The following is a 21,354-nucleotide window of genomic DNA, read 5'->3' as shown; positions in this document are numbered from 1 at the left end:
TGCGTTTGCCTGATCCAGCAGCAGTGTCCATGCAATACTCTACATGTCCTTCCGGATGTGAGCTGGTCATTTATTGTTGCTCGGATCAGGATAGCTAATCTACAATTAAATGAACGAACATATTAAAATAATGTGCCTAATATATAAATAAATAAATTGTGTTTATAAAAAAGTCTATAGCCAAGTCTGAAGATTTGATTGCAAAAAGCATGACAAGACATGGGAAACCTTTTGACCATCCCTTAAACCACCCCTTAGACCACCCCTTAGGCCACCACTCATGCCGACCTGGGAAGTGGTTACTCAGACAGTTAATTCTCTGGGTTGTTGACCAGAAGGTTGGTGGTTCAAGGCCCAGTATTGCCAATCTACCATTGTCTATATGACCCCACGTAACTGACCCCAATTTCTTAAGCTGGGAAAAACAATCACTGAAATGTGTATGGGTAACAAATAAAGGCTTCTTCTTCTCCTTACAAACATACCATAGCCTATTGTGATTAACTATTTGTAAAATTTGTTGAACCTGGATTATTAGGAATCAAGCAATCAAAGACAAGAGACTGTATTCATATTGTGTTATTTGTGTATACCACAGACAGCTGAATTTATGATCTATTTGCAAGACACCTAAAAATGATCTGAAGTTGTATTTGGCACACATACTTGACGTAGTTACAGGTTTTGCCGATAGGTAGGACATGCTTAGGTAGCATATGTAAAGAATTTGTGTGAAATTTTATTTGCTTGATAAAACCACTCCAAAAGCAGTGACTGATAGCACAAGCACATTGCTTGTGATTTTTTTAACAAGATGGATCAATTAAATTGATATATACAGTCGTATGCAAAAGTTTAGGAACCCCTGACAATTTCCATGATTTTCATTTATAAATATTTGGATGTTTGGATCAGCAATTTCATTTTGATCTATCAAATATCTGAAGGACACAGTAATATTTCAACAGTGAAATGTTCTGTTATTGGATTAACAGAAAATGAGCAATATGCATCAAAACAAAATTAGACAGGTGCATAAATTTGGGCACCCTTGCCATTTTGTTGATTTGAATACCTGTAACTACTTAGCACTGATTAATTGGAATACACAATTGGTTTGGTGAGCTCATTCATTGTCCTGGGCAAATGTCCGACGAATATGTATATGTATGTATATGTATGATCCTTCGTCCTGGGCAAATGTCCGACGTATATGTATGTTACCTTGTAAAGTGTCCTTGAGCTTGGGAAAGGCGCTATATAAATTAAACATATTATTATTATTATTATTAAGCCTTGATCTTCATAGACAGGTCCAATCATGAGAAAAGGTATTTAAGGTGGCTAATTGCAAGTTGTTGTTCTCTTTGACTCTCCTCTGAAGAGTGGCAACATGGAGGCCTCAAAACAACTCTCAAAGATTGTTCAACATTATGGTTTAGGGGAAGGCTACAAAAAGTTATCGCAGAGATAAAAGTTATCAATGTCCACTGTGAGGAACATAGTGAGGAAATGGAAGACCACAGGCACAGTTCTTGTTAAGGCCAGAAGTGGCAGGCCACATAAAATATTGGAGAGGCAAAGGCGAAGGATGGTGAGAACGGTCCAAAACAGCCCACAGACCACCTCCAAAGACCTACAACATCAACTTGCTGCAGATGGAGTCACTGTGCATCGTTCAACAATTCAGCGCACTTTGCACTAGGTAAAGCTGTATGGGAGAATCAGAAGCTGTACAGAAAGGCTTTTCTGCACACACGCCACAAACGGAGTCGCTTGAGGTATGCAAACACACATTTGGACAAGCCAGCTTCATTTTGAAATAAGGTGCTGTGGAGTGATGAAACAAAGATTGAGTTATTTGGTCATAACAAGGGGCGTTATGCATGGTGGCAAAAGAACACAGCATTCCAAGAAAAACACTTTCTAAACACAGTAAAATTTGGTGGAGGTTCCATCATGCTGTGGGGCTGTGTGGCCAGTGCCGGTACTGGGAATCTGGTTAAAGTTGAGGGTCACATGGATTCCACTCAATATCAGCAGATTCTTGAGAATAATTTTGAGGAATCAGTCACAAAGTTGAAGTTACGCCAGGGCTGGATATTTCAACAAGACAAAGACCCAAAACACTGCTCAATATCTACTTGGGCATTTATGCAAAGGAACAAGTACAGTCCTGAATATAATTAAACATCTGTGGGGTGATTTGAAGCAGGCTGTCCATGCTCGGCAACCATCAAACCTAACTGAACTGGAGATTTTTTTTTGGAGGAATGGTCCAAAATACATTCATCCAGAATCCAGACACTCATTACAGGTTATAGGAAGCATTTAGAGGCTGTTATTTCTGATAAAGGAGGCTCTACTAAACATTGATGTGATTTTTCTTTTGGGGTGCCCAAATTTATGCACCTGTCTAATTTTGTTCTGAGGCCTATTGCGCATTTTCTGTTAATCCAATAAACCTCATTTCACTACTGAAATATTACTGTGTCCTTTAGTTATTTGTTGGATCGAAATGAAATTGCTGATCCAAACACCCAAATATTTATAAATGAAAATCATGGAAATTGTCAGGGGTTCCTAAACTTTGCATATGACTGTATGATGTATAATGATGTATTAAGCATTCTTGCCCTATAACACCATAGCGTGATCTGGATTTAGTAAAAGATTCTTCAATCTGTAGTCTGTTTGTAGGAATATAGAGAGAAGATAGTGAATGTCAGCATGCAGCATGGTTTCTTCAAAAACCCACACAGAGTTCAGTCCTGTTTCACTTGTGAAGCGCCAGCTCCAAAACACCCACACACATCCATTTGCACTGCTCTGCTATTCAGTCCTCGACAGCCTTTCCACTCAATTGCTGGGCGTAATTATGCTTGTTTTGTACAGACATCTTGTAGGCAGACTGTCCTCACTCTAGCCAATGAAATTAATGATGAATAAAAGGTATGTAGATAAAAGATGCATTGGCTGGATGCTGGTACATCCTTTCCTGTAGATCTGTTAATATAAGGCTCTGTGTTTTTAATTGCAGGAAGTCTTTCCCATCGCAACATGCTACCTTGGCTGCCTTCGCTGCAGTGTACGTCTCAGTAAGTATTCCACTTGACTGCGCAGACGAATCGTGTGAAATTGTACACTGGTGTGAAATTGTAAAATGGTTTGTATGCCATGCATTTTATGAAAACATCCCTTTTTGGTTTTGATTCATTTAATTTTAGTCTTTATTGGATATTTTCGCTGCCCAAGTGTATTGGCCTGACACTGATTGTGAGGGAGTGATGCTATCCCTCTAGATTAAACTGGTTGAGGCGGCCAAATATGAACAGGATTCCGGTTAGAGAATCAGACAGTAGAGGAGAGATTCTTCATACAGTAGCCTTTATTAAAGTCTTTGAGTTGTCACCTGCAACAATCATCTGATGGCTTTATGAATGTGTGTGTGTGTGTGGTATTAAGGCATAAACGCACAACACAGAGCATAAAACAATCATGAAGGTATGAACTGATAAACTGCTATCTGCCATTGCGCAACACCAACATTTTCCATATTTGGTTCCTAGGACAGGCTTTCGTACACTGATCTCATGTATAAATACTATAAGTTGCAAGGAGCTTCAATATTCTAAAAAATCTAGCATTATATCCACAAACTACACTTAGATTTGGTAATGATTCTCTCTCACAAACATTTCATCATCTGGAGAATTGAAAAGTAACAAAGTGAAAATGAATATGAGTAATCACTTTAAATTAATGTCTAAATAAATGCGAGAAGAAAGTAATGAGTGTCCAGTGCTCTGTAACTATGTAAACTACTGACTGTCTTGTTTGTATACCAAATTTTCTCCCAATTTATTTCAACAATTCCCTTCACATCAGGGGTGTCATACTCAGTTTATGTAATGGACCACATTGCATTTAGTCTATGTTCTATTGGGCAGGACCAAAAAATATAACAACATATTAATGTCCTCTTGTATGTGTTATTTCTCAAAATGCAAATGGATTGAGCATATTTCACCTACAAATATGTAAATATATAAGTCATGATTGTATAAATTATCATTTAAATTAGTTTTTTTGTAAAGATGATTAAAGATGGATGGCATGGTTAAAGCATACCTTATTCACTTTATACTTTTTTTAGTTAATTATACATTATAAATAAAGTGGCTGCATGTCAATCAGCTCGCTAGTAAAGGTATCCAGGGTACCAGGGAGTCGACCATTTGAAGTGCAGTCTCTCTCAATCGCAAAATCTACCCACATCCAGGGAGCATCGACGTTCACTATGTTCCCTTACTGGAAACGACATCCAGTAATCTTTTTGGGAAACTCTCAGCTTTCTCTAAAATGTAAGTAGCTTAAAACTTATAACAAGAACAACTTTTTTTAATGATTTATAAAACTTCAAGAGTCACGAGCTTGCTGACAATCCTGTTTGAAACTTTTTTGATAAAGCTAACAAATGTATATAAAATATACACCGTGATTGTTTTATAGGTTGAGTCATCAGTGTCCCAATGTGTGGTGAGCCATAGTCCTTATCAGTGCCTTAAATCGAGTACAATATGGTTCATGGTCTGAGTTTATTGTTTATTCTGTCCTTTTGTAGAATATCTGGGCCTAGCTCCACAATCTCAATCAGATCCTTAAACCATCCTGTACAGATCATACTGTAATGATCACGTCTGACACTGCTGCTCTTCATAATAGATTAATAACTGGGATTTTGGTTACTCTGAGTACCAGAGTTACCAAAACAGTGACAGTTCTTTTGGAACTTCCATTCACATTATACACCTCATAAGGAGATAAGAAAGGTTTTGAGAACACGTCAGTGATCATCGTTAATAAGGAGATGGGAAGGCTATACTTCTCCCTACGATAAGGCTGTCAGGATTGGATCTATAAGGAGAATACCTTTAGACAGCTATGGCATGTTTGTTTTTATTTAAATAAATTAAAAGCTGACTTTGCTACCTACGGCCTCTAGGCTCGTTTGTCCTTTCAGTTAATTAGCTCAAAAATGTTTTTTTGTCTACTCTCCCGAAAGCCTCTGTACTAAAGAATGGTACTTGTGACAGCACTAGCAGACATTGCAATTTAAATTATAGTTAGTGTTGAACTTTCAGCAATTTGTTGACCCAGGACTGATGACTATAAAAACATTTATTTAAACTATGTAAGGTCTGCATAAACACATATTAATACTTTTCTTATAAATAAAGATACAAATGAAAAAAAATCCTCTGCCCCAAGCTAACAGGAGGAATAAAAGCGAATACATAAAAAAGATTTGCAAGCTTAATAAAACATGAAACTCCCATTTAATGATGTTATCAAAGCAGTTTGTTAGAGCGCTAAATAACTATCTGATAGCAGTTAGCTCAGTTCAAATTAAAACTTACTCTTTGCACTTACGTAGTTCACATAGGAATTGGCAACATTAAGCTTTTGCTTTTTATTGGTGTTGGCATTTTTAACCATATGACAGAATCTTTTCTCCCACTTCTAATTCTTCTCCATCCAATCCAGTCTTCTGCTAATTTTATTTGTTTCTATATATGATGACAATGTTAAAATATGAAGCATATGACCTATATATCATTATTAGGAGCACTATAGAGCCTTTTTTCTATTCCTTGAAATGCAAAAAATCTCCCATGTGCTTCCCCTTCACAGATGTACTTCAACGCCACCTTAACTGACTCCTCCAAGCTACTCAAGCCCCTGTTAGTCTTTTCCTTCATTATGTGTGCAGTCATCTGTGGTCTGACTCGCATCATCCAGTTCAAAAACCATGCCATGGATGTCTACAGTGGCTTCCTTATCGGAGGAAGTATAGCTGTCTACCTGGTGAGTGTCTCTGGATCACATGTCCTTTTCTACTCTTCTGTATATTCCATGGCTATTTATAATAGCATTTCCGGTAACGCTAAAGGACAATCTAGGGACATGTCTATGAAAGCTTCTATCATGCAGGCCCTTGATTAGTGTTATAATGGTCCGAGGTGCTTCATATGTTCTCACTATCTAGGGAGCCTTGGTGCAGTGCGATAAAACAACGCTGTGTTTAATGGGCTTATAAATAGACTCTAAGTAAATCCCATGTGGCTGCTTCTTTGCTATCCTCCCACACACTCCTCCACTTATTTTTCGGTCCTTTAGCTGTTCTGTGATCGCCAACATGCTGATTTGAGTAAAGCTGATCTTATAGCATGCATTTATGCTTCATGAAAAGACCATACTGTGCTGCTCTCTGTCCTCTGTTGCTTTTGCAGCAAGGATTGGTTGTGATGTGACTCACTAAAAAGCACATAATCCATGAAGTCCTAACACCCCTCTTACAAGTATCCCTGTGATTAGACCCATCAAGCCCTTCAATGACTTTATATGGGCAGAGAAGACATTCAATTATGAAATTTATAAAGAATAGTCCCACATTTATAGATAGGTGTCCGTATTATATTTTCATGAAAGAGAGTTTTTACTTTCGTGCAGAAGGCAAACTTAGAAATAGAATAGAAAAGTATAGAATGTGTTAAGATCCAAGAACTGGAACTGCAAATACAGTGCTAATATTGCTTTATTGGTTCTCCTTCAGGGTCTGTATGCAGTGGGTAACTTTAAACCCAGTGAGGACACGTCCCTTCGCCAGCGGCCGCGTCCCCATTCACGTCCTCAGCCCCCACCCATGCAGATTCCCCCCCAGCCTCAGCCGATCATGCCTCCTCCTGCCCTCCGTGAGCCACTGCGTCCTCTTCCTAACCTTAACACAGAGCCCCCACGCCTGCTCCAGCCAAAGAGTCTGAGCGTAAGGGAGCGTCCAACTTCAGCTCGCTCGGAAAGCATCCTATTTAGAGGACCTCACCGTGACTCTTCCTTCAGCCTAAAGAGGGCCAGCACTGAGCTGGAATGTATCACAGCAGCTAGCCAACTGTACCAGGATAGTATGGTAACCTTTAGCAACACTCTTCCTCGTTCACACTCTATAGGTGCAGAAGATCCGGTGCCACGTCGTCACGCCGCTATCCATGCTTCAATGGATTCCACACGATCCAAGCAATTGCTTTCACAATGGAAAACCAAGAACGAGAACCGCAAGCTTTCATTGCAGGCAGGTGAGGGTCATGAGGGGGGCATGGAAGTACGCTGCAGCTCTGAACCCACTGCCATGGGTCTGGAGGGGCCACCTGGACAGTATATGAAGATGGCAGCCAGTGTTGTGCCGTTGGCTAACCACAATGGTGGAGGTGGCGGTGGTGGTGGTGGGGCCAGGGTATCCATCCAGTCACGGCCAGGCTCGTCACAATTAGTACACATTCCAGAGGAGACACAAGAAAATGCGTGCTCATCTCTGCAGGAAGATGGCGAGGAAATAAGTGACGGTGGTGGAGGAATGGTTGGGAATGCAAGGTCAAAATGGATGAAGATGGCTGAGAAGAGCGCCCCCTGCAGGACTAACAGTCAGCCACGGATAATGCAAGTGATTGCCATGTCTAAACAGCAGGGCATTATTCACGGAAGCCCCAAGAGTGAGGGCAGTGCTGTCAGCCGCACAGGATCCATCAGGTACAAGGCACTGACAGAGCAGGACCCTGGCACAGGCATTGTGCATGTTGATGCCCACCCGGAAAACAAACCCAATTTAGATGCCGGTGGGTCCTGGAGGTGGAAAGCACCACCAGAACGTGTCAGCATACGCCAATGCTTTGAGCTTAACGATCTCAACCGCAACTCAGAGAGCTGTGATTCCCTTAAGGATGGCTCTGTACCTGACATGAGCAACCCTCATCATCCACACTTTCACCACCACCACCATTTTCACCATCCACACCAACACCATCAGGCAATCACCACCATCCGTGTGACACCTGTAGAATCGAGCAGTGAAGCTGAGGCTGCCTCTGAAACGCTTTCTCTTGCCTCCAGCCATGACTCCACCCTGCGCCGTAAAAACGTCATCCTTCTGCCTGACCGAGGCCCAAGTCCAGACAATGCCAGGAACCTGCCACACTTTTTCAAATCATCCCCTACACCTCCTCCCACTGTGACCTTCAAAGAGTGAACCTTCAAGCTCATTCCCTCTTTATGTTCCAGAGTGGCCTTGCTCTCTTACCTGACTCACAGTTCTCTGGAAGGACAGATGGGAGTCACACTGGATATACAGTATTTCCTTTTCACCTGCACTGGCTCCCTCCAACTTTGTAAGGTGGCGTTATGTATTTTTAATTTTTTTGATGTACTGTGACATTGAAGAAAGCACAAGTTCATTTTTTCTAACCCTTTCGCAAGGGTGGTTTTGTGGTTTAATGAAATCCACTTTTCATTTTATAATAACTGATACTATTATACGTGAGGAAACGTTTTGTCACATATGTTCATTACCTAGCCAGTGTTTTTTGTTTTGTTTTGTTTTTCAGCTTTGATTATGCGTAACAGATAATTTGTGTTGTCTCTTAGGGCAACATGGGGTGGTTTTTGAAATGTAGTTTCATACCTTATCCAGTGTGCTGGTATATTGTTCCTAGTGTAATCGTTTGTAATGAAACACATTATTACTTCATCTCTGCTAATGGCTAATAATTATCCTACACGTTGCTTTTAGGCCAGTTGATATGTGACTGAGTCATGGCAATAGTGTTTTTGCCAAATTTTAGGACATGGCATGATGGAGGGTTGGTTCATTCTATCATACACACTGTATTAGCCATTCTGTTTTCACTTAGTGACTAGATACAGTAAATGCATTTCGACTGCACTGAGGAAGGTTTTGCCTTAAGACAATTGTTGAAGTGCTAAAGATGAGGTTCTGACTATGTCTCACTATGACATTATACTCAACTATTTACTTTAACTTTCAATTTTCAGTCACAGTAACTATATACAATTCATATTTAAATGTTTGATTTTTTTTTCTATGTTCCTCATTTTGGTTTGTTACTCAGTTGTAGGTTGAGCACACATGTAAAATTTTGTTTTCTTGCTTCGGGTTAATGGGCTAAATATTTACAGTGATGTTCCTGTGAATTCCTTTTCCTCTTCCCTGCTTCTCACCTGCCAAGCTGCTCCTCCTCCGCCTCTCTACGGGTGTTTATAAAACTCCAAACAACCTTCACAAAGACTCTGGAAGAACCACTGGTGATTTCAAACTCTTTGGTTGATTTTGACACCTGATTTTTTTGTTTCTCCACACTGCAGGAACATTTTGCTAATAATCTTTCTTCATAGAGTGCCTCTGAGAAATTTAGAGTAAGTTATTGATTTTTTTATGGTGATTATTGTAACTTTCCAATAATTGTGCAACGTTTCCTCAATATGGTGCATAATGAGCAGACATCCTAGACACATTTAGACATTCTCCTTTAAATGGATTAAATTTTGATTTGTTTTGTTTTTTTTCGGGTCTGATTTTGGTTTAAAACATGGTGTTTTATCAGAGAAATTACCATATTCTCTGAAATTTTCTTTAACATTAGCCATTTGTTAGTCTTTTACAGTAGATAGGGTAGTTTTCAACTATATGATTGTCGCTATCATATTACCTATCGTCTAGAGTCTTTAGCACATAAAAAAATGCAAGCGAGTGCATTTTGAGAAAAATGAGAAAAAAAGAACAAAACATATCTTTGCTAGTTGAAATCAGCATGATAATATCAACTCTGATCAGACAAACAAAAACTCTTTCAGATTCTTTCTGTGTCTAAGACGAGGGATAAGGCAAAATTGTTGCAAATGCTTTAGTTTAACATACAAAGCTGCATCACTAAAAGCTTAAGACTTTACCTATAACATCTGTGTTGTTTGTAAGTAAATATTATATTTGAATTTATACCACAGCACAGTTGAATTCTTGAATCTGAAACTGTGGCTAATTTTCTATAACAGCACAGCTCTGACAAGTAGCTGCGTTTATAATTCATATCATATACTGTAGCTTTGCGGTATACTACAGTTGGTCCGCTCCACTGATCTGATGAACAGATTATACAGAAATGATATCTAAGTGTGCTGATATTTAGAATAACATCTCTGGTACATTTTGCTTTTCGTATCTCTTTGTCTTGCTGTTTGTCTCACTGTCTATTTTTGCTATGGAAAAATTCCAAATTTAGTTTGTTACATTAAAACAAATGCTTATTATGGGCTGTCAGTCAGTCTTTGCGTTGCATGGCAACCCATTGCACTCTATCTAGCTGTGGCTATTTTAGGAAATATTTACATTAGTCATATTGTGTATGAAATAGCAGTTAATATTAATCTTGTTTAGAGAATTGTTGTGTAAAAGCAATATCACACTCGCAATTGTGAGATTGTGCTGAATTTTAGCATGACCGTGCCTCACACATACAACCAGAATTCTTGCTCGTGCGATATTTCTTTAATGCTCGTTCTTATATTTTATTGTTTCTATAGTAACAGCTAATATAAAGGAATCGTGACACAGACATGGCCGTACTTCCTCACAAAATATAATCTTAATAATGAACAGATTTTTAAATGTTAACAAATAAAAACATGACAAGATGCATTACAGAAAGCAGAGGCTGGTGAGAGAATGACTTCATAGCTGTTATAATATAAGTGATGAAAAGAACAACAGCAATTGCTTAAAACTTCAAATGGTTAGAAAGCATGCAGTCTATTAATAAATATTGTATTAATAATATTGTAACATTTGGCAGATTGTCGTACTTTAAGAAGAATAAAGACTTCAGGATGTGCTGTTATAGAAAATTAGTCCACTTTAGGTCATGTCATGTCACCCTGTCATGTTTTATTCCTTACAGTTTCCTTTACATTATTATATAGAGAAAGTCAAAATCAAGATACATCCTGATTAAAGTGACTTTTTTAAACCAGATCGAATTTAGCAGCATGTGTCTTTTGATTTTGAGGAGATTTACTATCCAGACAATAGGGTGTAGTTAACGTGCACATAATTGGTTGGAGTATTGGAGAGTGAAGGCATCACTAAGAAGCACGTCACGGTGAGACTGACACAGTGAGATCGCACAATGAAAGAGTTCCTGATCTGTGAAGAATCTTCTAAAACTGTGCATTTCTACATTTCTATATTTCTAATCCTGAACATTGCCATATACACATTTATAAAATGAACAAAAGAAGGAAAAAACACAACAATGTATTAATATCCCTGGTATCTGCAACATGGTCAGCAGAGATGGATTTATTTAATGTACAGGATAATTTATATAACTTAGGATTTTATTTTATTTTTTTGGTTGCTGTTTGCTTTTTCATTCAGAATTAGACATAACGGATATGTGTACAGTATACAAATTTTTCAGTGGAGTGTACATTATAAAAATCAGAAGTGAGCTAATAAATTTTAAAATTTTATACATTACTGTACAGTCTAAATGTACCCTATTCTAAGGCTTTAACCGGATCTTTTAACTGCATGGTCATTTGATACAGTATGTACTGTAACTTCAGTTTTTTGTTCTGGTTTTGTACATGATGCCTTTTAATGGTGGTGGTCAGTACCTTTATGCTCTGCCATGCATTTTATTCAATCAGCTGAGTAACCACTAGATCTTTGTACCTCTGTAAATAGATATTTGTAACTTCGAGGGAGCTCATGTGGTGATGTAAATTAGAAGAGAGACGTTTCATTTGCAAAGTGTTAACCTTTCATATGAGTATCTGTTTAAAGAAAGATCACAGGGTGGACATTTTTGTGCCATAAAGAAACATTTCTTTTATTAATTAATTTTTTTCTTTTACATAACAATGTTAAACGTGTGAGAAATGTTTTTTTTTTTTCTGACAGATAATTGAACTTTGCAGTGTGTTTTGATTTGGGGATGATATATCTTATACATATTAAAATAAATGTTTGGTATCAAGGTTAAGTTGAATTGATTTCATTTAATACAATTTGCAAGATAGTTTATTGATCATATTTTCCAGACTGTTAGATCTGTTGTTGTTTTATCAGGTGCTATGACTTACATAGCAAAATGACCTTTATGTTACAGTTTCTGCCTATTGTAATGGACTAACGGTTACAATTATTAATGCGGAAGGAATATGGAATATGTTAGTTGGTACCAACAATATCAGAACACCACAGGTGTTACAACACTTTCAGACAAGCAAAAACTTTAAAGATTTAGAATGAAACATTACTAAATAATGAAAGCAAGATTGAAATAAAGACTAACAATATTGGGGAGAAAATAGGGATCTCCGAAGTACAATTTTATGGTCAGTATTAAAATAAAATAAACATGCCTTGAATAACAATAAAAATAAAAATGCCTTGAATATAAGCATAAAGATGGCTTTGAACTGCAACTGATACAATAAGATTTGTACTCAAATTTTCATCAGAACATAAATGAACATTCTAACAGGCAATGAGAACATTAATCAGAGAAGGAGGCCTATGGTAACTCTGCAGACCTTGCAGAGATCCAGAGCTCAGGTGGGAGAATCTCTACACAGCACAATTATTTGTCATGCAATACATAAATCTGGCCTTTATGGAAGAGTGGCAAGAAGAAAGCCATTGTTGAAAGTAAGTTATAAGAAGTCCCATATGCAGTATAAAACATGTTGCACATCATTTATCATTTTCCTTCCACTTCACAATCATGTGCCACTTTGTGTTGGTCTATAACATAAAATACCAATAAAATAAATTTTTGTTGGTTGTAACGTGACAAAATGTGGAAAACTTCAGTGGGTATTAATACTTTTAACAGTCACTATTAACAGCTATTAACAGTCACTCCTAAACAGCTAGCATTTTGGGTGTTAATTTAAATAATAATAACAACATTAATAATAATAATAATAAGAAGAAGAAGAAGAAGAAGAAGAAGAATAATAAGAATAATAATAAGTCCTCTGTCTTGTCATTGACTTTTTACAATACATTGGCACTAGAGACTCCTTCCATCTGATTATTATCCACAACCATGTGAATGCGCTGTTACTAAAGCCATGAAACTAGCACATAAATATAATCTGTGATTTGAATTACAACTAAAGCTATTATCAGAGCTGCTTATAAGCAGTCAGGTTCAATAATTTATCAGCACTGCAGTATAACATGACTCATACAACAAAATCTATATACAGTTTTTTATTCCTCTTTTTCCTCAAGATTATGATGTGCAACTTGTATTGAGGAGTGAATTATATGGAGTCTGGAAAATATGGTTTGTTGTACCTAGATTTGCAGAATGCTTCTAATTAAATCTAAGCAAAATCTGACATCCTAAAACCAAATCCAGGAGATGAGCAACACCACAGCACATGTTGAGAAGACATGTTGAGAGTGGTTGGTTGAATGGTGGTTGTCAACCAATATAACAGCTTATTTGTTTAATGTTTAACATTCTAAAACTATTCATCCTTCCCAATCAAAATATTGAGGATGAGTTGAAATGTGTTAGAATTATGTCATCTTGGCATTTTATTTGCCCTGTAATTGCCTTCATTCTGAGGAAACCATTTAATCCCAGGCTGAACATTTGCTGAACAGTTGGTCTTACTCCTCCAGATACTTCCACAGCTCTTCCACCAGTCCATCTGTGAGAGTGTGAAACGAGAATGCCTCACAGTCAGAGAAGCCATACAACTTTGAGGTTCACCTTCACTTTCTGACCTGCTCCATCAAGCCCAGAACAAATGACACATATTTAGCCAGCGGTACAAATGAAGCCTTTAATATGCCTGTTTACCCACTTGGGTCTTTGTTTGCCTGCTTCTGTGCTCTGAATGTGTAACGACAGAGCTTTGTAATGGTCGCACAGATTAAATGCACAGCATGAAAGTGCAGGGAAATTGGGTCTAGTTAAAGCTGCTGAATTCTGCCAACGGGTCTTAAGTAGGTCGGCGAGACGACCTAATTCAGAGGAAAGGACTTTCTTTTGCTGCAGCTCAATCAGTTTCCCTTAAGACCAAAGGGATTGTGTGCAGATTGAGAATACCGCAAGGGAAAGGAGACAAGACGGTTAGAATGAGAAACTGGTACTGTTTAAGAAAAAAGAGGAAAGACAAGCAAAATAACATTAATTTCACTGTAATTTCTACTGAGCAATAATTTTCTTTATTTTCCAGCATGCTTACATTCGAATAATAAGTTTTAGTTTGTCAATTGAGGTCAATTTTAACACATATATTTGCTGTTTATGTATAGCAAATTACAGTAGCTCCCAATACAAGCATACCAAGCATATAGCAAGTCTATCTGGTATAGGACTTTATTCATTGTGGCTAAATAAATCTAGAAAAGTTTAATTGCTTTTGAGACTGGAAAAAAGCAGATTTGATACGTATGCTTTAAGATAAAATCCTAAGCCTGGACCAAATTGTTAACTATTTAAAAACTGAGGACCTTTTTTCGAAACCAGTCTTATTGTTCTGCCTCAGTCACACTTTTTCCGCAATTAAATGCAAACCTAATTTCCAGGTAGGCTAGGGCTTGAGATGGTTTTAAAACAAAGGCTCTCTGAAGTTATTACACACAAAAGACTCAGAAGAGATCTGGGATTTGAAGACCATACTTTATGGTCAGTGGTGCAGACTCTAAAAACTACCACATCTCCATTTAACTAACATTGATTTCAAAATTACAGTCTAGTATTATTATCTAAGCCAAATTCATTTCAATGTATACTGCTACCAGGAATTTGACTAGCTGGCACCACCGAAATTATGAATTGTTATTCAGTCTAGGGGTTCAACTGCTCAGTGTCCACTAAATTACTATGTGGAGACAATAATTATAATTATTGAGTTAATTCAATTTCTCCATCAGTCTGTATCCAAATCTTTCTTTCCAGAGTTTCTTTCGGTTGTGAAATTTGTGACCGTACTGTACTTTTGTGGTCACAGAATAACAGATGTGTCTAATGGCTGCCAAAGATGTTAACATTCCTTACAGATTTAAAGTTATCATTTGTCTTTTTTTCACGGAGGACTGAGGTAGAAGTCAGTTCCTGTTCTGGTTCAGAGCTTTGTTAGCAGGACTCCTCTCCTTTCAACAAAACCCCTGCAATAGCACAGATGGGCTCTCTAAGCCTCTAAATCCCAGCAACACATTCATGCTAGTGCCTACAATCAAGATTCTACAGTAAGTTTAGTATTTCATGCTATGTTCAAAGCTCACATGTAACATAGGAAATCATGCCAGGTTTATGGCTTGGAACAGCTAATACACAGCATATTTTCCCCACGTAGTGTCCTATAAAGCTTTATAGTTATAGGCAGGAAGTTCTGCTAGCTTAGCTTGCTAGTTCATCAGTGAGCTACTCTAAAAATAAAAATAAACAAAAGTTCATTGCATAGCTTATAAATATTATGGAAACTGTTTTACAAAATAGTTTTTTTGAAATTGAGATTATTGAGTGAAGCTGATGCAAGTGTATGAAGATTTGAGGTTTACGCAAAATATTTTGGTTTAAGTTTTTTTGTTAGCTCCATTAGCTATTGTAATATAATATTTCAATATAGAATTAAAGAACCTGTAACATCAAACACCTTGTTGATCTATATTCACTTGCCACAAGGGAAAAATTGTGTAAATAATGTTTTTTGCAAAGCTTTAGTTTAAATGCAGCTGGGAAGTCATCCAAGATGAAGAAGTACAGCACAGTACCTGATAAGTAAAAGATAAGCATTTGGCCTGTTGCTTGTGGAGTATTAACATATGACTTAATCATTATGCACAATGAAGTGTTTGGTACTGGGAAAAATCTCATGGCAGTAATCATGCTCAGAAAAAATTAAATAACACCAAGAGGTGGTCATGACTGTCTTATTGTATTTGATGTTTGCAATGATACATTTCGACAATCCCCTTGAAAATAAAGCAGAATATGAACAATAACATGGTTTATAATCATTCTGAAGCTTTTGCAGGAAACAGCGTCCTATTTATCTGCTGCAAGGCACAAAATCTGTGAGGCAAAGTACTGTAAGTTTGCCAGAGGTTGCCATGGCAACTCTGTCTCTGGCTAGAAGGAGACCGGTTCCAACCCATGTTTTTCTCTATTCTTCCTGTTTTTTTATTTTTTTTCTCAAGAAGAAACTACACAATAAGCACACACACATTGTGCACCCTTAAAAGAACCACCTCTGAATTCTGAACATCTCGAATAAAGGGGAACATGTCGATTTCCAAAGAGCGTCCTTCACGATATGGACAATCTGTCATCTCTAAGTAAAAAAGCATAGTCGCTTTTAGCAGCCTCCTGCTGTTGATTCAAGCTTACACCAATTACCATGTTCTGTGTTTGATGAGCATGCAGCATTAGATGAGAGCAAAGTGCTAGTGGCCCTCTAATGAATGTGAGAAAATGATAGTGTGTCAGGAGTTTTAACAGCATAAAGAAGATCCTGTTCATTTTCCCTACTCAGGAACTCAGTGTTTCCATGTCCTCCTAATGCCTGAGCACTTATTCAAGAATACAGAACCATAGAAAATGAAAGAAAAATCATTAAAATAGCTTTGAAAGGAACCCACACTAAACACAACCTGACATCTATATTAAGCGGTCACCTAGTTTCTATGTTGCTAGCTCATCTTTCTTTAGAGTAACACCCTGTCCTGGCCCTTTTCAGTTATTCCTAAAATAATGTTGCGGAAAGACTGGAAAAGCCAGAAAGGGGATTTAGTGGAGGTTAGTCCCTAAACCGTCACATTCATACTGTGATAGAACTTAAGATTTTTAATGTTAATATCATGATAAAGCTTAACAAATCTGAAAATCATTCTTCAAAATTGTCTATGGAAAGAAAATGTATTGAAAAATGATCAAAATTGAATCATATGATATTGAGCATGGGTTTCAGAATATTTTAAAACACATATGGCGGTAACCACGGCTAACAGGAAATCAAACTAAACGCTGTGTCATTCAACCACAAGGTGGTACTATAATAAACGTTTAATTTAAAATGATCATGGAAACAATTTTTACCATAAAAGGAAAAGATTTATCAAATGAATCACAGGCATCCAAAAAAGATATCAAATCATACCATCGACATCACCACAGTTCACCCCTTAGTGCTAGGACTTCTTAATCTCTACATGTTATGTGCATGAGATTAGTACAATGCAAAATGCAAAGTGTTTTTTTTTTGCTACATTAGATGCCATGTAGCTTCACTTTTGCTAACTAATAGTGGTTGTATATGTAGTGTAGTGGTAGTATATGGCTGTAAAACAAAATAGTCATAGTTTGGCAGAAATTCGCAAAGAAATAGGATGCTATATAGATCAGACATCTTCATGTGTTCACTACATGCTGCTCAGATAATATTTGCAGTGTCTCTGTAATGTTCTGTATGATTTTATTACAGCATGTGGCACCAGTTATGGCGCCACATGCCATAGCGACTGGCAGGAGGAAGTCTCTGCATCTGCTTCTGTCATTCAGGGACAGACAGAACAGTTCTGCAGTGACCGTCATCATCACTCAGCTTCATTCAACTCATTTTGTCTAGTTGTTTTTCTAGCTCAGACAGAAAATTAATGCCTTCTGGTGTTCAAGTGACCTCATCTCTGTCTAGATACAACCTCACCCTGCAGTATGAGTGCAAAGTGTTATATGTTTTGTTTATTTCATTTATTTTGCCTTTACTTTTATGCCCTAATGAACTTGTACTTAACTTTATCAATCTTGTCAATAGGTCCAAAGGTAGTTTTTAGGTAGACTTGTAAGCTGGTAAGTTAAACTTAGACAACAAACATGCTTTGGCTAAACAATTAACGCTGGCGTAAGGTAGAGGAATTATGTCATTTTGGTTACAGTATTTGAAATGTACAATATATCTGTTTAATGACTAAAAGACTCCTGTCCATCACAATCATATGTGACTCTTCTTCAAATTATTTGTGCCCTAAAGTCTTTGTATAGTATAGTATTAAGATTTCCCTTTATTAGAACCAAGAAGACCAAACCTATCCCCAAACCTGTACACAAATTTTAATGCATGGTCATGCAATTCAGTAATGCATGAAGGTTGTTGTGGAAGTACTCTATTGTCCTGCACAGAATCCTGACCTCAATTTTACTGAACATCTTTGGGATGAATTGGAACATTGACTGCACCCCATGGCCTCCTTGCCACTAATGCTCTTGTGGCTGAATGAACACAAATCTCTACAGCCATGCCAAAATATCTGGCGGGAAGCTTCCCTTAAAAACTGGACATTATTATAACAGTAAAGGGGACTAAATCTGCAATGGAACATATAGGTGTGATGTTAGGTGCCCAAAAAGCTTAGGCCATGTAGTGTAGATGCTACCCAGTCATTATGATTTTAAAATTAAACAGCTACCCAGACATTTGCTTTCATTATCATTATATTCTTTATTCATCTTGCTCTGCATATAATGATCAAATCATTCCTATTCTCATTATCATTATTATCTATTATCATTCCTAGTCCTATTCTCTACATTTTATTATATGTGATAAATTGCTGTCCTTGAAAGTGATGATGCACTAAAGAGCAGCCTTACAACATGGCATAAACGCCTTGTTTTTATACTATGGCATGTTTCTATGCAGGAGAAATATTGATGCTATCTTTCTATGGCATATAAGTCCCATGTCAATGTGGAAGAAGATCTGTGGAAATTTCTCACAGTAAAAGCTGCTTCCTTAGACTGAGGACATTCACTCACATGTGGCTTTCCTGGGGGACAGAGATTGGCGTGATGCTTTAAGAGATTGTGTGAAGTGGCCGAGGTGTTGTGGAGAGTGTGATATGTTCTTGAAAACACTACCACAGAAGAAGTGACAGGCTGGTCAACAGGGAATAGCCACAGCACGACATGGAACTTTTTATAATGCTTCTTAAAATGTTATGCTGTTCCATATGACTACTGAATTTAAACAAATGTATCTGCTTACAATATAAAAAAAGCTCAGGGCCAAATGCCACAATTTGAAGCTAGTATATGTTGGATGCCGGCCATTAAAAAGTCACAGCTTCCAAATGAATTAAGAAAACCAGCACAATGGCAAAAAATAAGAGAATAAAAATAAAATAGAATATACTCAATAAAGAGAATGAGCTGTGCTGATTATTTAGGCAAGGTTACAAAATATACAGTATGTACTGTAAGTTATACTGATAGATACACCTGAGAAATAAGTAGTGCCAAAGAAATGGTGCATCAATGCTGCTGTACATTAAGCTATTTAAGAAAATGAATAGTTTTTATATAAATGTCAGAAAACATTGCAGTGTCCATACTGGAAAGTTAAGCATTGCAAATAAAGCAGTATTAAGACCACACTATTACAAAATACATCCCATTGCTAATAACGGATTTAATAAAGTATTAAAATGGTTTCATATTATGTCACACTACATACTCATTCAGTAACAAATACCAAGCATATCTGTACACTGGAAAAACAGTACAATCATGCACAACCCCCAATATGAATGCTGTGGAATAAAACTGTTAGCAGGCATCATTGCACTAAAACAGGTAAAAATTTAATCTAAATGTACAGAAATTGACAAAATGATCTAGTGCCTCTGTAATCTGTAGGATAGGATCATTTGTGTAATCTAGACGGCTTAATAGTTTATATGTAAGGTTTTTTAGTAGTATGATATTTATCTGTTCTATACTCAACCAGTTGTTGTGTAACAGAAAGGCAAAAGTAATGACTACTGAGATGTGTGGGATTGTAACTGCTGAGAATGTAATACTGCACTTCTGAATCAGCGCTAAGTCACCCATGGGTGACAGCCATGAGGAAAAGCCTAACAGTAGCAGAGGAGTGTGTGTGTGTGTGTGTGTGTGTGTGTGTGTGTGTGTGTGTGTATGTGTGTGTGTGTGTGTATAAAATTAATAACCAGTGACTCAGTGAATTTCAGTGATCGGAAATGTGCTGTCGTACTTCAAATGTGACATTTGCAGAGAATGTAAAGAATGGATGTGCAAAAAGAAGTTTATGAAAAACGTTGCAAAACTCGTAGAGCCACAGGGACAGATGACACTAACCTTAGTAATGCTAACCACAATCTAGGTAATGTTAACAAATGGCAAAAGCTACAAGTACGGTTAAGGGCACTTAAAGTTAGTTATCTTATGGAAACAGCTTATACAGTATTGTTGCTAGGTCATTGCAGCTAATGGTATCAAAACCAAAAAAGTTAGCTTACTAGTGGAAAAAACAACTAAAGTTTATTATGATCCCAGGTATAAGATAGCTATAGCATACATCTAAAGTTAATGTAAAGGCCAGATGTGTACAGGTATGTGTTGTGTACATATCTATGTGTTGTTTTATGTAGCACCAGGGTCCTGGAGAAGCGTTGGTTCATTTCACTATGTACAGCGTCAGCTATATATGGTTGAAATGACAGTTAAAGCTGCTTGACTTGACATGACTTGAGCTAATGTTAGCAAACTATTGGAAACCGCTAGTTGTCATGTTAGAGCCAGATAAAATGAGCTAACTAATGAAAGTAATTAGTGTTAATGTTAGAGTCAGATAACATTAGCTAACTAATGCAAGCAGCTAAAGAAAAGTAAGATCTATTCTCCCCATAAGGTAGTTAGAAAACTATTTTAATTCAATTAAGTACTAAAATAATGACATCATCAATGATTTTGAATATTGAACTAATTTCTTTGCCTTTCCAAGTAATCTGGAGACATTTTCTGAGCCTATTAATCTTCAAAAACCCCAACTGTGGAAATGAGAGTAACACACTGATCCATGTAAGTGCTCCAGATGGGTTTTTATTAATCAATATGTTTTAATATAGGCATTTCTGAGAATATGACAGCTGGGCAGCAAAAACAGACTGATTAAATTTTTCTATTTGTCAGATGAAAGTCTAAGTTTAGATAACTGAAAATAAATAAATAAACAAACAAACAAATAAATAAATAAATAAATAAAAGAGCTTCAAACTTACAGTTTCTTTCCCTCAACCACTATTGGGCCATGGGGGTTATGGGGGTTTAGTTCTCATCAAAAGGTCACAGACCAATATTCATGTATAATCAGTAAGACAATGAATTCAAAATGAATTCAAACAATAGATGAGATCTTCAAGAAAAGTACACAAAAAAAATTTCTTTATTTCTGATATGATACTTCATACACTAATGCATACACCTCTGAGCTATTCTTTCTTCAGCATAGAGCTGAATCTGGCCAAATCTGCTTCGAAATCAATTTCATGCCTGTATTTCAGCAATGATTTATTTCCAATCTCTCAAAGCTTTCTGTAATGCTTATACAGTAGGAACAGCTAGAGAGTGGAAAGAGAAAGCTTTTATAAAAAGCACAAAAGAATGGCCCTCTACCATCAGCCTT

The 21,354-nt window shown here is 37.1% G+C and overlaps 1 protein-coding gene across 1 annotated transcript in view; it reads left to right on the top strand.

Moving 5' to 3' along the window:
• plppr4a (phospholipid phosphatase related 4a) overlaps nt 1-11,831 on the top strand; it is a 29,601-nt gene extending 17,770 nt beyond the window's left edge. Inside the window, exons 5-7 of the mRNA XM_060888120.1 lie at nt 3,041-3,098; nt 5,695-5,868; nt 6,617-11,831. Coding sequence (XP_060744103.1) covers nt 3,041-3,098; nt 5,695-5,868; nt 6,617-8,080 — 1,696 coding nt within the window. The 3' untranslated portion in view covers nt 8,081-11,831. The remainder of the gene's footprint in view (nt 1-3,040; nt 3,099-5,694; nt 5,869-6,616) is intronic.
• The last annotated feature ends 9,523 nt before the right edge of the window (nt 11,832-21,354 follow it).

The sequence above is a fragment of the Tachysurus vachellii genome, chromosome 15, assembly GCF_030014155.1.
Source record: "Tachysurus vachellii isolate PV-2020 chromosome 15, HZAU_Pvac_v1, whole genome shotgun sequence".
Classification (NCBI taxonomy): Eukaryota; Metazoa; Chordata; class Actinopteri; order Siluriformes; family Bagridae; genus Tachysurus; species Tachysurus vachellii.
This window is presented reverse-complemented; position numbering and strand designations above follow the sequence as displayed.